This window comes from Oncorhynchus gorbuscha, linkage group LG22, assembly GCF_021184085.1.
Source record: "Oncorhynchus gorbuscha isolate QuinsamMale2020 ecotype Even-year linkage group LG22, OgorEven_v1.0, whole genome shotgun sequence".
Classification (NCBI taxonomy): Eukaryota; Metazoa; Chordata; class Actinopteri; order Salmoniformes; family Salmonidae; genus Oncorhynchus; species Oncorhynchus gorbuscha.
In genome coordinates, this window is record NC_060194.1 from 25444311 (window position 1) to 25461834 (window position 17524).

A 17524-nucleotide genomic window follows, 5' to 3' on the forward strand; every position below is an offset into this window, starting at 1 on the left:
CTTCCTCAATATTGAATGAGAGGTTGTTGTCCTGGCAGTGTGTCTGACCTCCTCCCTATAGGCTGTTTCATCATTGTCTGTGATCAGGCCTACCACTGTTGTTTCGTCAGAAAACTTAATGATGGTGTTGGAGTCGTGCTTGGCCACGCAGTCGTGGATGAACAGGGAGTACAGCAGGGAACTAGGCATGCACAACCGAGGGGTCCTAGTGCTGAGGATCAGTGTGGTAGATGTGTTGTTGCCTACCCTTACTACCTAGGGGCGGCCCGTCAGGAACTCCAGGATCCAGCTGCAGAGGCAGGTGTTTAGTCCCAGGGTCCTTAGCTTAGTGATGAGCTTTGTGGGTATTATGGTGTTGAACACTGAGCTGTAGTCATTGAACAGCATTCTCACATAGGTGTTTGTTTTGTCCAGGTTGGAAATGGCAGTGCGATTGAGTCATCTATGGATTTGTTGGGGCAGTATGCGAATTGGAGTGGGTCTAGGGTTTCCAGCATGATGGTGTTGATGTGAGCCATGACCAGCCTTTCAAAGCACTTCATGGTACTGACATGAGTGCTACGGGGTGGTAATTATTTAGGCAGGTTACCTTTGCTTTTTGGGCACAGGGACTATGGTGGTCTGTTTGAAACATGTAGGTATTACAGACTCGGGCAGGGAGAAGTTGAAAATGTCAGTGAAGACATGCTTGAAGTACACGTCCTGGTAATCAGTCTGGCCCCGCGGCTTTGTGAATGTTGACCTGTTTAAAGGTCTTGCTCACATCGGCTACGGAGAGCGTGATCACACGGTCGTATGAAACAGCCGGGGCTCTCATTGTTGCTTGCCTCGAAGCGAGCGTAAAACACATTTAGCTGGTCTGGTAGGCTCGCGTCACTGGGCAGCTCGCGGCTGGGTTTCCCTTTGTAGTCCGTAATAGTTTTCAAGCTCTGCCACATTCGACGAGCATCAGAGCTAGTGTAGTAGAATTCAATCTTAGTTCTGTATTGACGCTTTGCCTGTTTGATGGTTCATTGGAGGGCATAGCGGGATTTCTTGAAAGCGTCCAGATTAGCGCAGTGCGGATGTTGCCTGTAATCCATAGCTTCTGGTTGGGATATGTATGTACGGTCACTGTGGGGGTGACGTCGTCGATGCACTTATTGATGAAGCCGGTGACAGGTGGTATACTCCTCAATGCCATTGGATGAATCCCGGAACATATTCCAGTCAGTGCTAACAAAACAGTCTTGTAGCATAGCATCTGCGTCATCTGACCACTTCCGTATTGAGCGAGTCACTGGTACTTCCTGCTTTAGTTTTTGCTTGTAAGCAGGAATCAGGAGGATAGAAGTATGGTCAGATTCGCCAAATGGAGGGCGAGGGAGAGCTTTGTATGCGTCGCTGTGTGTGGAATAAAGGTGGTCTATAGTTGTTTTTTCGGGTGAGACCGAGTCAAGACCGAGGACCGGGAGTGGGAGAAGGGGTCAGAGGCAGAGTCAAGACCTCAAGACCGAGACCAAAAAAATGCAAGCGCAATTCCAGACCATGATTGTAATTTTGTCAAATCACCACCATAAGATTTCAAAATGTCCAGTATTTCTGTGTTCATATTTCAGAACAACACATTGATTCTTAAGACATTAAGAATAGTGGAAAAAATGCATGCTGCGGGAAAATAGAGCCACTACAAATTATTACTAACCAAACACAGTGGGGAACAATGGGCCTTCTATGCCTTCAGAGAAGCATTTATAAAATAATAATTATAATAATTATATTATTTTCAATTACGTTCTGATTTAATCTCTTCGGTTTTTGTTGGAAAGGTTTATTACCGAAGAGAAAAAAAGATGCAACTTGTTAAGCAATTCTTTACTCCTGAACTTATTTAGGCTTGCAATAACAAAGGGGTTGAATATTTTTTGACTGAAGACATTTCAGCTTTTCATTTTTAATTAATTTGTAAAAAAATATAAAAACGTAATTCCAATGACATTATGGGGTATTGTGTGTAGGCCAGTGACACCAAATATTTATTTAATGCATTTTAAATTCAGGCTGTAACAACAAAATGTGGAAAAAGTCAAGGGGTGTGTGAATACATTCTGAAGGCACTGTACTTTTCAGGAGTCAACTACATTCAGGTTGTGCAGATGCATGATCAGTGTTTCAATCAATGCATTTGCTGCCATTCTAAAGCTGTCCTGACGGAGGCAGTGTAGTGCAGCATTCAAACAGTGAACCACAACGACAACCAAAAGACACAGCAGACAAGCAGAGCCAAACCTGGGGCCAAGAGCTGGGTTCCTTCACAATGACAACACGGGGGAGAGCAAAACACACAGCACATTATGACACAAATGTGGGATAATTAGCAAAGCAGGCCTAGCATAGTGTTAACATCCATCCAATGAGACTTTTGCACAGCAGAAGCAAAGGTTCCAGGAGGTGAAGAGGACCCAATCACTCACCTTGTTTTCCATTCCTCGGTTGATTTGGAGCGATTTTTCCGGGACAGTCTTTGTTTCTCCTCTACCCTCTTCTTCTCTGCACTTGCCGAGTCTGAGAAATATTTGAACATATCAAAATATAAATGACTGAACACCAGATGTGGACACAATGCTTTGATCATTCACAACAACACAATGCCCTGTATAACTTTACCACCATACCTATGTCTCCTTTTTCCATGTGTCTGATGTCAGGCCTGAGTCGACAGTCTGTGGGGGGTAGGACACCCTTCATGCCTTCCTCCAGCTCATTCAGCTGCATGGCAAATGTGGAGAAAGCATAGAACTACGAGAGAGAGAGAGAGAGAGAGAGAGAGAGAGAGAGAGAGAGAGAGAGAGAGAGAGAGAGAGAGAGAGAGAGAGAGAGAGAGAGAGAGAGAGTGGATTCAACAAATCAATAACTGAGTCAAACTGACATCCAGTTGAATCATTCAAGAAGGGTAAAATAGCATCAGTACATCCCAGATTTCTGCTTCTTAGTAATCCTCCTAATACAGTACTCTATTATGCCTGTGATCCCTTCAGTTGTCTGGTCGGGGGGCTATCCCCCAGAACTGCTCTTTTCCCATTATCTCTCACCCCCTGCCACTCCTCCCCTCTCACCTCTGCAGAGTTGTCTGGCTGGGGGACTATCCCCCAGAACTGCTCTTGTCCCATTATCTCTCACCCCCTGTCGCTCCTCCCCTCTCACCTCTGCAGAGTTGTCTGGTCGGGGGGCTATCCTCCAGATCAGCTCACTTCCTGGGATGACCTGGACCGTGTCTCCGTCAGGCAGGGGCATCTCCTCTGGCTCCTCGTCTACACTAGTCTGGAGGGACAGACACACACGCAACCTTCAAACAGGAATGGCTTACAATAGCTACTTATTGGGTCATATCAAGAGGTTTTACTCAAAAACTAGTTTAAAGGTTGCTTAAATACCACTCATTCATGAGCATGGAGCAAAAGGATCCATTTCAGGCAAAATATTCATACCTTATTTCACGTAGCAGATAAGGAAAATAATTCAAAGATGATAATAGTTACATAATCACCCCAATGGGGCTCGAGGCACTTCCTTGTTTTTGATATGGTGCGTTTCTGATAAGTGCACATCATACTGTACCTGCATGTTGCTTTTCTTCTCCTCTGAGTTCTTCTTGTCAGATTTCTTATGAGCATCAAAAGTGTCAGCGTCCACAGTGTATAAGCACTCGGTCCATTTACCGTAGATGGCACAGAGCTTCTTTTTGCTGCACACACAAGCGTCACATGGGGCCTCAAAATGGGTTGTAGCCTTTTCTTTGCTAATTAGATGTCCCATCAGTGAGGAACACAATCCGGAAAGAATCAGGTTGTAACATTTATTTAAAAAAAGGTGCAATATGCAGAAATCGCATTTCCTGGTTGCTACAATTCAGCTAAAGCTGGTGTACAAAACCGAAAGTAAAAGATGCAAAAATGAACCTTAAGAATGGGAAGTATAGAAATACAGCACATAGAAGAGATATAGTGCTTCTTAGATTTGCTTTCAATGAGAATGACATATCTATAACTGACAGTGCTATGTGTATTGGGTTGGGTCACCCAAAAAGCTACATATTGCAGCTTTAACCTTTATTTATCCAGGGAGTCCCATTTGAGGTCAGGATACCTTTTTACCAGGGAGACCTGGCCAGCAATGCAATACAAAAAACCTTCAATTCGTAACAAAAGAAAAGCCACAATACCTTTTATCTAGAATGTAGCCCTCCACTTTGTGCAGCTCTTTGCCAAAGAGGCCACATGGTTTGAATATCAGGCTGCATCTCTCTCCGGTCCTGTCACAGAAAGACAAGGCTCTGTTTTCAAATCCTCGTTCACTATTTCCCACTGTGAGACAATGCTTTCAAACAACTACCATGTAGCTGCTCAGTCTATCTCCTTTGTAATGGCAAGTATCTGTCCCAGTTCTGTTTCACTGCTCAATCAACTGGAAACAAATGTGGACCCACACTACTGCACACACAACGGCAAGGTAGTCTCCCTTACTTGTGGTTGATCACCTCCACATTGCCGTACTGCTCGATCCACAACTGGCCCACGATGATGTTGTGGACACAACAGGTGGGGTTTGTCCAGGTGTACGCTTCGTTGTATCTGCAGAGACGGAGAACATGTCATAGCAGCAGATAATCTCTCACCAACCACGTCCCACTTAGAGATGCCAAACTACTCCAGGGAGATTACAAATGTCCTTTAAGCCTCAATTTATTAATTTCATCCAGCCTTCAGAAAAAACTCCCAGAATAGATTTGTTACTAGCTTTACTGGGAGATAAAGGCCAATTCGAGAACACTCCAAGACAAACCCTCATTGAGGGAACGCTATATGTACACTGTGGAGGGAAACAGCTCCAGACTCACTTGGGTAGCTCCAGGCTGATGATGCCTTTAGGCTCCGCCTCCACACTCTTGCCCCAGAACTTGAGTTTGGGGTAAATGGAGCCGTGGAACAGGAAGTCCTCCTGCAGGCCCTCAGCATGGAAGGCGCTGACGGGGGGGTGGTGGCTAACCTGCTCTGACATCCACCTGAACCCTAGGTCCTCTCTGAAGGGACAGGAGGGAGGAGGTTAATGGTACATACTTCGCCATCACCTTCTGTCTTCAAATGTCTTCAGACATCTGACATGTTGAGATGTATTTTGATGAGAGGTATTTTGAAGACGTCTTGAGTCACAAACTAGTACGACTAGTGGTACCAGACCAACTCACAACAAATACAGAAGAGTCAACCTAAGGTCAAACCTGATGAGCTCATAGGTTTCTCCCAGTAGTGGGTTGAAGGGTTTTCCCGTCCTCTCCCACTGTGAAGCTACAGCAGACACAGCAAACGCTGCAACACACTGAAACCATCACAGATGAACAGAAATGTGTAATGTTAGTGGCTATAGAGGAGCACAGCAAAAAGAGTAGGTACTATGCCTGTAATTATGAGTGAAGACTCGTGTGCCTATCTAAGAGGATGATGATAATGGGTGCTCGCTACCTTCATCCTCTCCATGGAATCTGTGGTGGTGTTCGCTTGGTGGATGAGGTACGTGTGCTCCATGTACTCTGTGAGCCGCTGCAGGAAACTAAGGGGCTCGTTTAAGATCACCGGCATTGCTATCTTAGACAGCTCCTGGTTGGAGACAGAAGAGAGGAGCCGAAGAGTCAAAGACAGGGGTAAGGAAACACACAAGCAATGAAGTTCATTCACAGCCCACACAGACAAATATACACTGAATGTACAAAACTTTAGCAACACCTGCTCTTTCCATGACATAGACTGACCAGGTAAATCCAGGTGAAAGCTATGATCCCTTGGAGTCAACATGGCCCAGCATCCCAGTGGAATGCTTTTGACACCTAACTTGTACAGTAGAGTTCATGTCCCAACAAATTGAGGCTATTCTAAAGGCAAAAGGGGGGAGTGCGACACCCTCGGAAAGTGCCATTATTGATGGCGACTCTGGAGCAAATAGGGTTAAGTGCCTTGCTGATTGATACATTTTACCTAGTTGGCTCAGGGATTCAAACTTCAGTTACTGGCCCAACGCTCTAACCGCTAAGCTACACTGGCAATAGGATGAAATTCCCTGTAAAGCACACATAATGGTGTTTCGATGAGAGGTGTGAAATAACATCAACAAAAAGCTATAGTCTAGACCCCGGCCTGGAACACTGTTTGACACCAGTGCTGACTGGTCTCTGGAGTGTCATTAAAGGCCCACATTTCAGCAGGAACCCTGGGATAAAATAATAGAGTGCCATGGATCTAACTCATTAAGCCCCATATATAGGACAAACATAGTCAAGGTAGTTTCTCCATTGCCAATGGTGGCATCTTCCTCTACACCAGAGCTGTGTCCCAAATGGCACCCTATTTCCTATGAAGTGAATTACATTTTACCAGGGCCCATAGGGTCAAAGTATTTGCACTACATAGGGAAGTATTGCCATTTGGGACACAACACAGGATTCGGTGGGAATCAACCCTTTTAATTGGTGGATTTATAGGAAGTGTAGACTGTAGATCTAATCAAATTTCATCCAGGAAGTGGAGAGAGGGTATTAGGATCCCTACAGATCACTACTGACAGCCAGAGTATTTTACAGCAGGGTTTCTCAAACTTAGTCCTGGAACTCCTGTTTGTTTGTGTTTGAATTCTTGGCAGAGAGAAAGGCATGTTCGCTCACTGTTTGATTTAAACTTTTCTGGGGGGAACAGGAAACAGTGAACAAACATCCCTTTATTTCTTTGCCCAGCCTGATACATTTGTATCCAGCTCTGGTGCTTTTTGGGGTGTGCCAAAACTGTACTGTACTTTTCTTTAAATACATAATGAGTGTGAATTCTCACCATGCCAATGCATTTCTTCAGGATGCTCCAGATGCTGACATCATTCCTGGAGAACATGGGCGCTGGTAAAGACGTTCTGTGGGATAGAACAGAAACGGTCAAATCTAAATGTAGTACGCTCACTGGATCAGACACAGTCATTGTTTGTATTCTCCTGACCCTGTCTCTTAGCCTGGTCCCAGATCTGTTTGTGCTGTCTTACCAATTACTTTAGTCAACTCCTATGGTCATTGTCACACCAAACAGCACAAACAGATTTGGGACCAGGCTAGGAGACAGGGTCAGGAGAATACAAACAAGGACGATGGTGACAGAGTAAGTGATGAGGGGTTTAAGCCAGAGTCTCTTACAGTGGCGTACTTCCACGAGGCCGAGATGTAGCTACTGTATAGATAAGTCACAGGCTCTTCCTCCTACATTTTAGCAACACTCCAGGCTATCACATTTATCAGATAGTGGTACAGTATCTTGTTGTTGTTGGTGAGGTGTGACTCCACTTTTTATGTATGTGCATTTGCATTTTAGCTTGTGTCCTTGGTTTTATGTGATGTTCTCGACTTTGTTCATGGAGAACCATGTTTAGTATATACAACTAAGGTCTTTAACATTGTGTCTTCAGGACTTTTAACATTTTGGCATGTTTCTAAAATGAAATCGGTCACCATTTAGTTATGCATACAGCTGTATTACATGAACCTTATCTGGAATATCAGCGAGGGCTTGACGTGCTATTAGGAAACTGAGTTGCCTCGTCTTGTCATTAGGAAACAGAGTTACCTGACACCCGACAGCTAACGAGCTAACTGTTAGCTGCTGCGGTCAAGCCTCGTGCAATAACCATGATTAAATGGGAGAGTGTGCGTGTGTTCCTGTGTGTGTATGTATGAATTAGTGGTGCACGGGTCAGCTGTTTGTTCACCCGCACACAATTGCTAATAACCTATCTGCAATGGCCCGACTAGATGTGATAAAGTGCAAATCTGAAGCCCACACCCGACCCTAACCCGCAAATATAGAAAATGTGATGTAGACTACAGAGACGGCCTAACTATTTTTTGCCTTGGGGTGCAGGATTTCTTTTTTGCTTCATTTAGAGATGTTTCTGCTTATAATCTCCGACATATTGGTAGTCTATTTGTTAGTCAACTTGTCTATAATTAGATACATGGAGCTTCTCTTATGTCATTATATGTTGCCCTAGAAGACTAAATAAACCCTTGCTCACCAGAATAATGTCATAAATTATAGATTGAATGCTTCAATCTAGTTGACATCAGTAAAGATTTCTGTCATGTCCGCTTCTTTCGCAGAGCAAATACATTTAGGGACAGGGGAGAAGATGCAATTACTCTCCCTCCAAAATGTATATTTTCTGTGCAAAATAGAACGCTGTGAAAACAAGCCAACATTTTTCTGATAAGATTTCAGTTCAACATAGTATTTCAGCCTCCTAAAATATGCATCTATCTGCTTTTATAATGCAAAGAAAAAAATAGCACCTCCCCAGACAGTCCCTAACTGCGCATTCACATTCTCTCAAGATGCTGAAAGAAATCCCATTTTTCCGAGTCAAAATGTATATTTGATGTATAATTTTACTGCAAGAAATGCTTAATTCTGCAGAAATAATATTAAGACTATGTGAGAGGTTATAGACCTACAGTGAGTGTCCAGATTTCAGTTTCCATTTAACCCATCTGGACTGTATGCTACAGTTTCCTTGACGTGCCATAGGCCTATTTGAAGACCACGTCGTGTGGCTGTCAAATTGTTATAGCACCTCATAATCATCACAAACAACATAGCCGGCACTGCTATCATCCTCTTTTACCACTTCACCAAATCTTTCCCAAACATGACTTCTGGCCCTCCTTTGTCTTTATTTTCAACTCTCCATTTCACAGCTTTTTATTTTATTGAATTAAATTCCGACATTGTCCTTTTTGCCTCAATCGATCAATGTTAACTTTCACTACCCGTTCCCAAAAGCGTTTGGTGTGTAGTATGCCAGTATGCCAGCCTCAAAATAATGAAAGAAAAACCTCAATGTTGCCTATAGATGCACAAGAATGATACATTTATGGATTTTTTTCATGTATTGTTTTCTCTTTATTCAACACGACCGCCACACACCGGCCCTTCATAGGAGTTATGAGGGTTATGAGTCAACCCAAGCATCACTAGTGTGTGTGTATGTATGAGTCAGACGCTGTGTTTGCTCAGAGAGGTGCAGAGAAGCAGCTACATACAATGAATACTGACGCTCCAACTAAACAGACGCAACAGGCAATTGAGAGAAGGAGGGAGAGGAGGAGAGAGGGAGATTGAGGAGAGATGGAAAGAGGAGGGCCGTAGGGATAAATCTTTAACCCTCTCTCTTATCAATAGCGGAATGAGAAGGACAGTGGAGCATGGCGGAGCAGTACTTCTGTCGGCTACACAACACAGCACAACATATTCGGCTGAATGAACTGACTCCTCCTGTAACTACGTGCACTCAGTCTAAAGCGTCATTCACTTCCCATAGCTATGTTTTACATTTCCTGTCGAATCAAATCAAACCTAAATATGCCTTTTCGCATAATCAAGGATTTATCGTACGCTTGTGGGCCACAGAAGATCACAAAAGTGATTACAAATTGAGGCATCAAATTAAAAACTAGGTCTCCTTAACATACTACAGTATGGTAGAACATTTTTATTCATCTACTCAAAATACACAATAATGATAACGCAAAAAACGGTTATTTAAAAAAAAAGATCTGAGCAAAAAAAACAAAAAAAATGAAATATCCCATTTAAATTATTATTCAGACCCTTTACTCAGTACTTTGTTGAAGCACCTTTTGCAGAGCTTACAGCCTCGAGTCTTCATGGGTATGACGCACAAGCTTGGCACCTGTATTTAGGGATTTTTTGCCCCATTCTTCTCTGCAGATCCTCTCAAGCTCTGTCAGAATGGATTGGGAGCGTCACTGCACAGCTATTTTCTGGTCTCTCCAGAGATGTTTGATCGGGTTCATGTCCGGGCTCTGGCTGGGATTCAAAAAAGGAGTTCTTCAGGGTTCAATTTTGGGTCCATTATTGTTTACTTCACATATTAATGACATAGGAAACACTGTTAATACTTGTAACATTCATCTCTATGCAGTTCTGTATTCCTGTTCCACCTCAGTGCAGCAGGCCATTCGTGAACTTCAGCATGACTTTGATTAAATTCATAAATCACTTACAGATCTTAAATTAGTGTTAAATACAAGTAAAACCAAGCTCATACTGTTCTTTAGGTCACATAATGTTGACCCTGAGGACCTGCATATTTGCACTATAAATGGAGCCCAAATTGAGCTTCTTTCTCAGTATAAGTACCTGGGTGTCTGGATTAATGACAAGTTATTCTTTGTAACGCATATAAAAAAATCTGACTAAGAAGCTAAGATCCAAGATGTTTTTTTATATCAAAATAAAATCATGCCTTAGTATTAAAAATAGGAGAAAGATTGTTTGAACAAAGCTTCTCCCTGTATTGGATTTTGGTGATATTGTTGACATGAATGCGGCAACCTGTTTTAAAATCCTTGCACGCAGTCTACCATTCAGCAATACATTTAATCACCGGGGACAATTTTAGGAATCATCATTGTAGTCTGTATAAAATGTGGGATGGACCACTATGTCTGTAAAAAGAAAGCTGCATTCTCTTTTATTTATTTATCAAGCAATCTTACAGAAACTCCCTCTATATGTAACATCATTATTTAAGTTACCAATCCCATTCTAGTCTCCATAGATTTGGGAAAATCTGCCTTTTGCTTTTATGCCCCTAATTTGTGGAACAATCTGCAAAGTTCACTGCAGTTAGATGTGCTGGTGTTTCTCAGGTAGTTTAAATGATTGGTTGGGGGCCTCTATGTAGTTGAATGTGATTGCTTTTACTAAATGTCTATTAATATATATATATTTTTTTATTGTTTTATACACGTGTACGTTGTTTTAATATTCTGTTTTTCTTGTAATGTGTACAGGGCTCTGGTAAAAGAGATTTTAATCTCAATGTGACTCCCTGTTTAAATAAAAGTTCAATAAAAAACAAGACTAGTCAGTGAATACCAACCAAAGTGCATCCCAATTAGCATTAACCCATCATAATGCAACAAAATACTACATGCCAAAATGTCTCTGAACCAAATTTATATTCCAGACCTGGCCCCATTTGTTACGAACCGGCTCTTAGCCCGTAACAAAGAGGGTGACAAAGCAGAAATATAGAAATAACAAAAAAGTAACCAATATACAAGTCACAATAGTGTGTGTCGTCAGTAGTGTAAGTGAGTGGATGCGTGCATAGATGGTGATAATGAGGGGTGTTGAGTAGTGACTAAAACAAACAAACAAAAAAAGAAGCCCGAAAATGCCACGAAAACAACAACAGTGTGTCTGCGTGGAGAAAGTCACCTTAATGTATGGGGGAAAGGTGTATTTATCCCCAGGACACACCCGAGCCCAGGTGTGTCCAATCTTGCTGATGACCCTAACAGCTCCGCCCACCGACATCTTATTAAGGAAACGAGAAAATAATTTATCACAGGGGGAGGGTCGTCACAGGTATGATGCTACAAGCTTGGCACACCAGTATTTGGGGAGTTTCTCCAATTATTCTCCGAGGATCCTCTCAAGCTCTGTCAGGTTGGATGGGGAGTGTTGCTGCACAGCTATTTTCAGGTCACTCCAGAGATGTTCGATCAGGTTCAAGTCTGTGCTCTGGCTGGGCCACTCAAGGACATTCAGAGATCTGTCCCAAGCCACTCCTGCGTTGTCTTGGCTTGTGTGCTTAGGGTCGTTGTCCTGTTGGAAGGTGAACCTTCGCCCCAGTCTGAGGTCCTGAGTGCTCTGGAGCAGGGTTTCATCAAGTATCTCTCTGTACTTTGCTTCGTTCATCTTTCCCTCAAACCTGACTAGTCTCCCAGTCCCCGTCACTTAAAAACATCCCCACAGCATGATGATACCACCACCATGCTTAACCATAGGCATGGTGACAGGTTTACTCCAGACGTTATGATTGGCATTCAGACCAAAGAGTTCAATCTTGGTTTCATCAGACCAGGGAATCTTGTTTCTCATGGTTTGAGAGTCTTTCAGGTGCCTTTTGGCAAACTCCAAGCAGGCTGTGATGTCCCTTTTACTGAGGAGTGCTTCTGTCTGGTCACTCTACCATAAAGGCCTGATTGGTGGAGTGCTGCAGAGATAGTTGTCCATCTGGAAGGGTCTCCCATCTCCACAGATGCACTCTGGAGCTCTGTCAGCGTGCCCATTAGATTCTTGGTCACCTCCCTGACCAAGGCCCCCAATTGCTCAGTTTGGCCAGGCGGCCAGCTCTAGGAAGAGTCTTGGTGATTCCAAACTTCCAAACTTCTTCCGTTTAAGAATGATGGAGGCCACTGTGTTCTTGGGACCTTCAATGCTGCAGACATGTTTTGGTACCCTTCCCCAGATCTGTGCCTCGACACAATCCTGTTGTCTCTGAGCTCTGCGGACAATTTCTTCCACCTCATGGCTTGGTTTTTGCTCTGACATGCACTGTCAACTGTTGGACCTTATATAGACAGGTGTGTGCCTTTCCAAATCATGTCCAATCAATTGAATTTACCACGGTTGAACTCCAACCAAGGTGTAGAAACATCTCATGGATGATCAATGGAAACAGGATGCACCTGAGCTCAATTTTGAGTCTCATAGCAAAGGGTCTGAATACCTATGTAAATAAGTCATGTTTTTAAAAATATTTAATACATTTGCAATAAATGCAAAAAATCAGTTTTCACTCTGTCATTATGGATTATTGTGAGTAGGATGATGAGGGAAAACATTTTAAAATTCATTTTTGAATAAGGCTGTAACGCTACAAAATGTGTAAAAAGTCAAGAGGTCAGAATACTTTCCGAATGTACTGTATCCACACACAGCCAGAGACACAAACAAGGGTCTGACAGTATTTATAATGTATAAGCAAGCTTCTCATCAATCTCTTTCAATACAAATAAAGGTGCATGCTCACACACACACACACACACACACACACACACACACACACACACACACACACACACACACACACACACACACACACACACACACACACACACACACACACACACACACACACACACACACACACACACACACACACACACACCTTTCCTCACGGTCTTTGTTTCTCTAAGCTGGCAAGTACTTGCAAGTAAATTATTCACTGTTCAATTGTTGGATTAAGAAAGAGGGCATGCCACCATCCTCATCCACGTAAAGAAAGTAGGTTGGCCAATATACTAAAAGCTTTCTGCTCTGACCCAGTGTACGAAGCACCAATAAGCCACTAGTCTGCTGAATCCGAATGACATAACTGTGGATGGAAAAACAAGAGAAACCTGTCTATGGGGCTTGGGTGCTCAAACAAAAAAACTGGAACAGAAAGACAGACAGACTGGGGTATCACATTACATACTATACTGTAGAGCTGCTGGCTGCTGACAGTCTATTCTGAGCACCACAACAGTCATCAAAGACTTATGCTAAGTGATCAAATATTATACATTATAATGACATTATTGACATCAGCAGTAACAACATTGTGACTGGTGAGTCTTTCCTACAAAGTGATTTCCTACAAAATGTCACACGTGATAAAAACACACTTTTGAAATGAAATCTAACGATCAACTAAAAATAATGGAATTGAGCCAAACACGGATACAATCCTTGCTATTACACACACAGGAGAAGGAAGGAGACAAGAAAACCAAACTGGAAACCATGTGGGAAACAAGCCGTTACATCACATTAAGTAGAGCGTGATCCTACCTGTGCTTCTTTACTCCATTGCACTGGGCCTTTGGGTTACCATGGTTACCCTCCCCGGACATTCCGCTGGCGGTGGCCGTTCCCTGAGGGTGGTACCGCAATGGAGGCTGCTGCTGAACAGAGGGGGCTCTCTCCCCTCTTCCTCTTCCTCCTCTTCAATCGAGTGTCTGACCACAAACAGGAAGCCGTTCAGAGAGAGAGAACGCTTGTTCTCGGAATCTGCAGGAGTGGGATGCCAGTGGCCAGAGAGACAGAGGGGGTCATGTCACCTTTGAGCTCAGTCCAAAACATGGTAAGCTTAGCTGAAACCTAGTCCAAAAACTCTATTCTTAGACCTGCAACCTGCCTGCACACTCCTCCACCCAGTAGTGACTGACTGAACTCTCTCTTCCTCCTCCTCTCCCTCCCTGGAGCCTGCGAAACCCCACCTGTGGGATAGTGTTCCAATGAGAAGCCACATAAATGCTCTGCTTCCTCCGGGTGCTGTGTCTGCTGTGGTTCGTACAGTACTCTGGCTCCGCCTCTCACCTAGACCTCACTCTACTGCTACTAGGGACGACACAGGTATTAACACCCAGTAAAAGGGGGATGGGAAACAGAATCTCTAAACAATGAGGAGGAGCTGAGATACTGGGGTTAGGGAGCTGGCATGACTAACTAAATATTCAAGAACTTAATGATAGTGGCAATACAAATGCATTTTTTTGACATGCCAATAAAGCATTTAAATTCAAAAATTGAGCTGGCATGATCAGTTATGAGAACAACAAAGCTTCAAATCTCTCGTTATAGAGTAATGCTATTTATAAACGTGGGTCATGTGGCTTAATCCAAAACTAAAGTTCAATCAAAGAAATGGACAAAATGCGTTGATGTATCTTTATTATTTAAACAAACAAGCATATTATGTAAACAAACAGGTCTCATAATGCTCCATAAACATGCTGGTCGATCTTTATCATCTCATTATAGATGCAGTAAGCATGGTCTATTTATAAGAAGAGAGAGAGAGAGAGAGAGAGAGAGAGAGAGAGAGAGCTCTGACCAGTAGATAACTGTGGATGGATGAATAATGCAACAATCCTAGAGTAACAGGGATCACTCTAAAAGGCAACTTTACAACTTTCAGATGAGACTGAAATAAGCTGACGATTAATATTGACTGCTATTGATGTCAAATATTACTAGGTCTTTAAGAGTTTATTCGGAAGATAAGTGCTCTTAATTACATTTACATGATTAGCTCAATCAGGTAATATTAATTACAGAGAAAGGATTTCATAGAATAGCATGTCATATCACTTAATCCGGCAAACCCAAGACACGACAACTGTAAGTGAGTGGATGCGTGCGTAGATGGTGATAATGAGGGGTGTTAAGAGGTGCTAAAAACAAACAAACACAAAGCCGCAAAATGCCATAACAAAAAGCAGTGTCTGTGTGGACAGAGTCTCCTTGATGTATGGGGGAAAGGGGTATTTATCCCCGGGACACACCCGAGCCCAGGTGTGTCCCATTCTGCTGATGACCCTAATACCGACATCTTATTAAGGAAAACAAGAGCAGAGAGAAAGAATTCGTCAGACCGAGTGGGAGGGTCATCACACGTATGACGCTACATGCCTGGCACACCTGTATTTTGAGAGTTTCTCCCATTCTGTCAGGTTGGATGGGGAGCGTAGCTGCACATCTATTTTCAGGTCTCTCCAGAGATGTTCGATCGGGTTCAAGTCCGGGCTCTAGTTGGGCCACTCAAGGACATTCAGAGACTTGTCCCGAATCCACTCCTGCTTTGTCTTGGCTGTGTGCTTAGGGTCATTGTCCTGTTGGAAGGTGAACCTTCGCCCCAGTCTGAGGTCCTGAGTGCTCTGGAGCAGGGTTTCATCAAGGATCTCTCTGTACTTTGCTTCGTTCATCTTTCCCTCAAACCTGACTAGTCTCCCAGTCCCTGCCGCTTAAAAACATCCCCACAGCATGATGGTGCCACCACCATGCTTCACCGTAGGCATGCTGCCAGGTTTACTCCAGACGTGATGCTTGGCATTCAGACCAAAGAGTTCAATCTTGGTTTAATCAGACCAGAGAATATTGTTTCTTATGGTCTGAAAGTCCATTAGAGATGCCTTTTTGCAAACTCCAAGCAGGCTGTGATGTCCCTTTTTACTGAAGAGTTATTCTGTCTGGCCACTCTACCATAAAGGCCTGATTGGTGGAGTGCTGTAGATGGTTGTCTAGAGCGATTTTCTAGGTTCGCTAGCCAGCTATTGTCGTTCTTTTAACGCAACGTAACGTAAACAACACTGCTAGCTAGCCAGCTAGCCCCCGAATAGCAACACTGCAGAAACTATTACACTCAACGGAACGACTTGATTAGTGTAGTGTCAACAACGCACCCACTGCCAGCTGGCCTACTTCAGCAGTACTGTATCATTTTAATCATTTTAGTCAATAAGATTCTTGCTACGTAGCTTAACTTTCTGAACATTCGAGACGTGTAGTCCACTTGTCATTCCAATCTCCTTTGCATTAGCGTAGCCTCTTCTGTAGCCTGTCAACTATGTGTCTGTTTATCCCTGTTCTCTCCTCTCTGCACAGACCATACAAACGCTCCTCACCGCGTGGCCGCGGCCACCCTACTCTGGTGGTCCCAGCTCGCACGACCCACGTGGAGTTCCAGGTCTCCGGTAGCCTCTGGAACTGCCAATCTGCGGTCAACAAGGCAGAGTTCATCTCAGCCTATGCCTCCCTCCAGTCCCTCGACTTCTTGGCACTGACGGAAACATGGATCACCACAGACAACACTGCTACTCCTACTGCTCTCTCTTCGTCCGCCCACGTGTTCTCGCACACCCCGAGAGCGTCTGGTCAGCGGGGTGGTGGCACCGGGATCCTCATCTCTCCCAAGTGGTCATTCTCTCTTTCTCCCCTTACCCATCTGTCTATCGCCTCCTTTGAATTCCATGCTGTCACAGTTACTAGCCCTTTCAAGCTTAACATCCTTATCATTTATCGCCCTCCAGGTTCCCTCGGAGAGTTCATCAATGAGCTTGATGCCTTGATAAGCTCCTTTCCTGAGGACGGCTCACCTCTCACAGTTCTGGGCGACTTTAACCTCCCCGCGTCTACCTTTGACTCTTTCCTCTCTGCCTCCTTCTTTCCACTCCTCTCCTCTTTTGACCTCACCCTCTCACCTTCCCCCCTACTCACAAGGCAGGCAATACGCTCGACCTCATCTTTACTAGATGCTGTTCTTCCACTAACCTCATTGCAACTCCCCTCCAAGTCTCCGACCACTGCCTTGTATCCTTTTCCCTCTCGCTCTCATCCAACACCTCCCACACTGCCCCTACTCGGATGGTATCGCGCCGTCCCAACCTTCGCTCTCTCTCCCCCGCTACTCTCTCCTCTTCCATCCTATCATCTCTTCCCTCCGCTCAAACCTTCTCCCACCTATCTCCTGATTCTGCCTCCTCAACCCTCCTCTCTTCCCTCTCTGCATCCCTTGACTCTCTATGTCCCCTATCCTCCAGGCCGGCTCGGTCCTCCCCTCCCGCTCCGTGGCTCGATGACTCATTGCGAGCTCACAGAACAGGGCTCCGGGCAGCCGAGCGGAAATGGAGGAAAACTCGCCTCCCTGCGGACCTGGCATCCTTTCACTCCCTCCTCTCTACATTTTCCTCCTCTGTTTCTGCTGCTAAAGCCACTTTCTACCACGCTAAATTCCAAGCATCTGCCTCTAACCCTAGGAAGCTCTTTGCCACCTTCTCCTCCCTCCTGAATCCTCCTCCCCTCCCCCTCCTCCCTCTCTGCAG

At 44.1% G+C, this 17524-nt stretch overlaps 1 protein-coding gene across 3 annotated transcripts in view; it reads right to left on the minus strand.

The window, feature by feature from the left end:
* LOC124009579 (oxysterol-binding protein-related protein 1-like) overlaps window positions 1-17524 on the minus strand; it is a 39254-nt gene that overhangs the window by 2420 nt on the left and 19310 nt on the right. The window contains exons 9-20 of one of the 3 annotated variants that reach the window (XM_046321491.1): window positions 14141-14258; window positions 13713-13931; window positions 6855-6930; window positions 5499-5633; window positions 5258-5355; window positions 4877-5059; window positions 4503-4610; window positions 4202-4291; window positions 3598-3724; window positions 3184-3300; window positions 2655-2778; window positions 2454-2544 (exon numbers count right to left, since the gene is read on the minus strand). In XM_046321491.1, coding sequence (XP_046177447.1) covers window positions 2454-2544; window positions 2655-2778; window positions 3184-3300; window positions 3598-3724; window positions 4202-4291; window positions 4503-4610; window positions 4877-5059; window positions 5258-5355; window positions 5499-5633; window positions 6855-6930; window positions 13713-13774 — 1211 coding nt within the window. In that variant the 5' untranslated portion in view covers window positions 13775-13931; window positions 14141-14258. Of the gene's footprint in view, window positions 1-2453; window positions 2545-2654; window positions 2779-3183; window positions 3301-3597; window positions 3725-4201; window positions 4292-4502; window positions 4611-4876; window positions 5060-5257; window positions 5356-5498; window positions 5634-6854; window positions 6931-9697; window positions 9863-13712; window positions 13932-14140; window positions 14259-17524 lie in introns of those variants that run through there. The other 2 variants (XM_046321492.1, XM_046321493.1) reach the window with 2 other exon arrangements.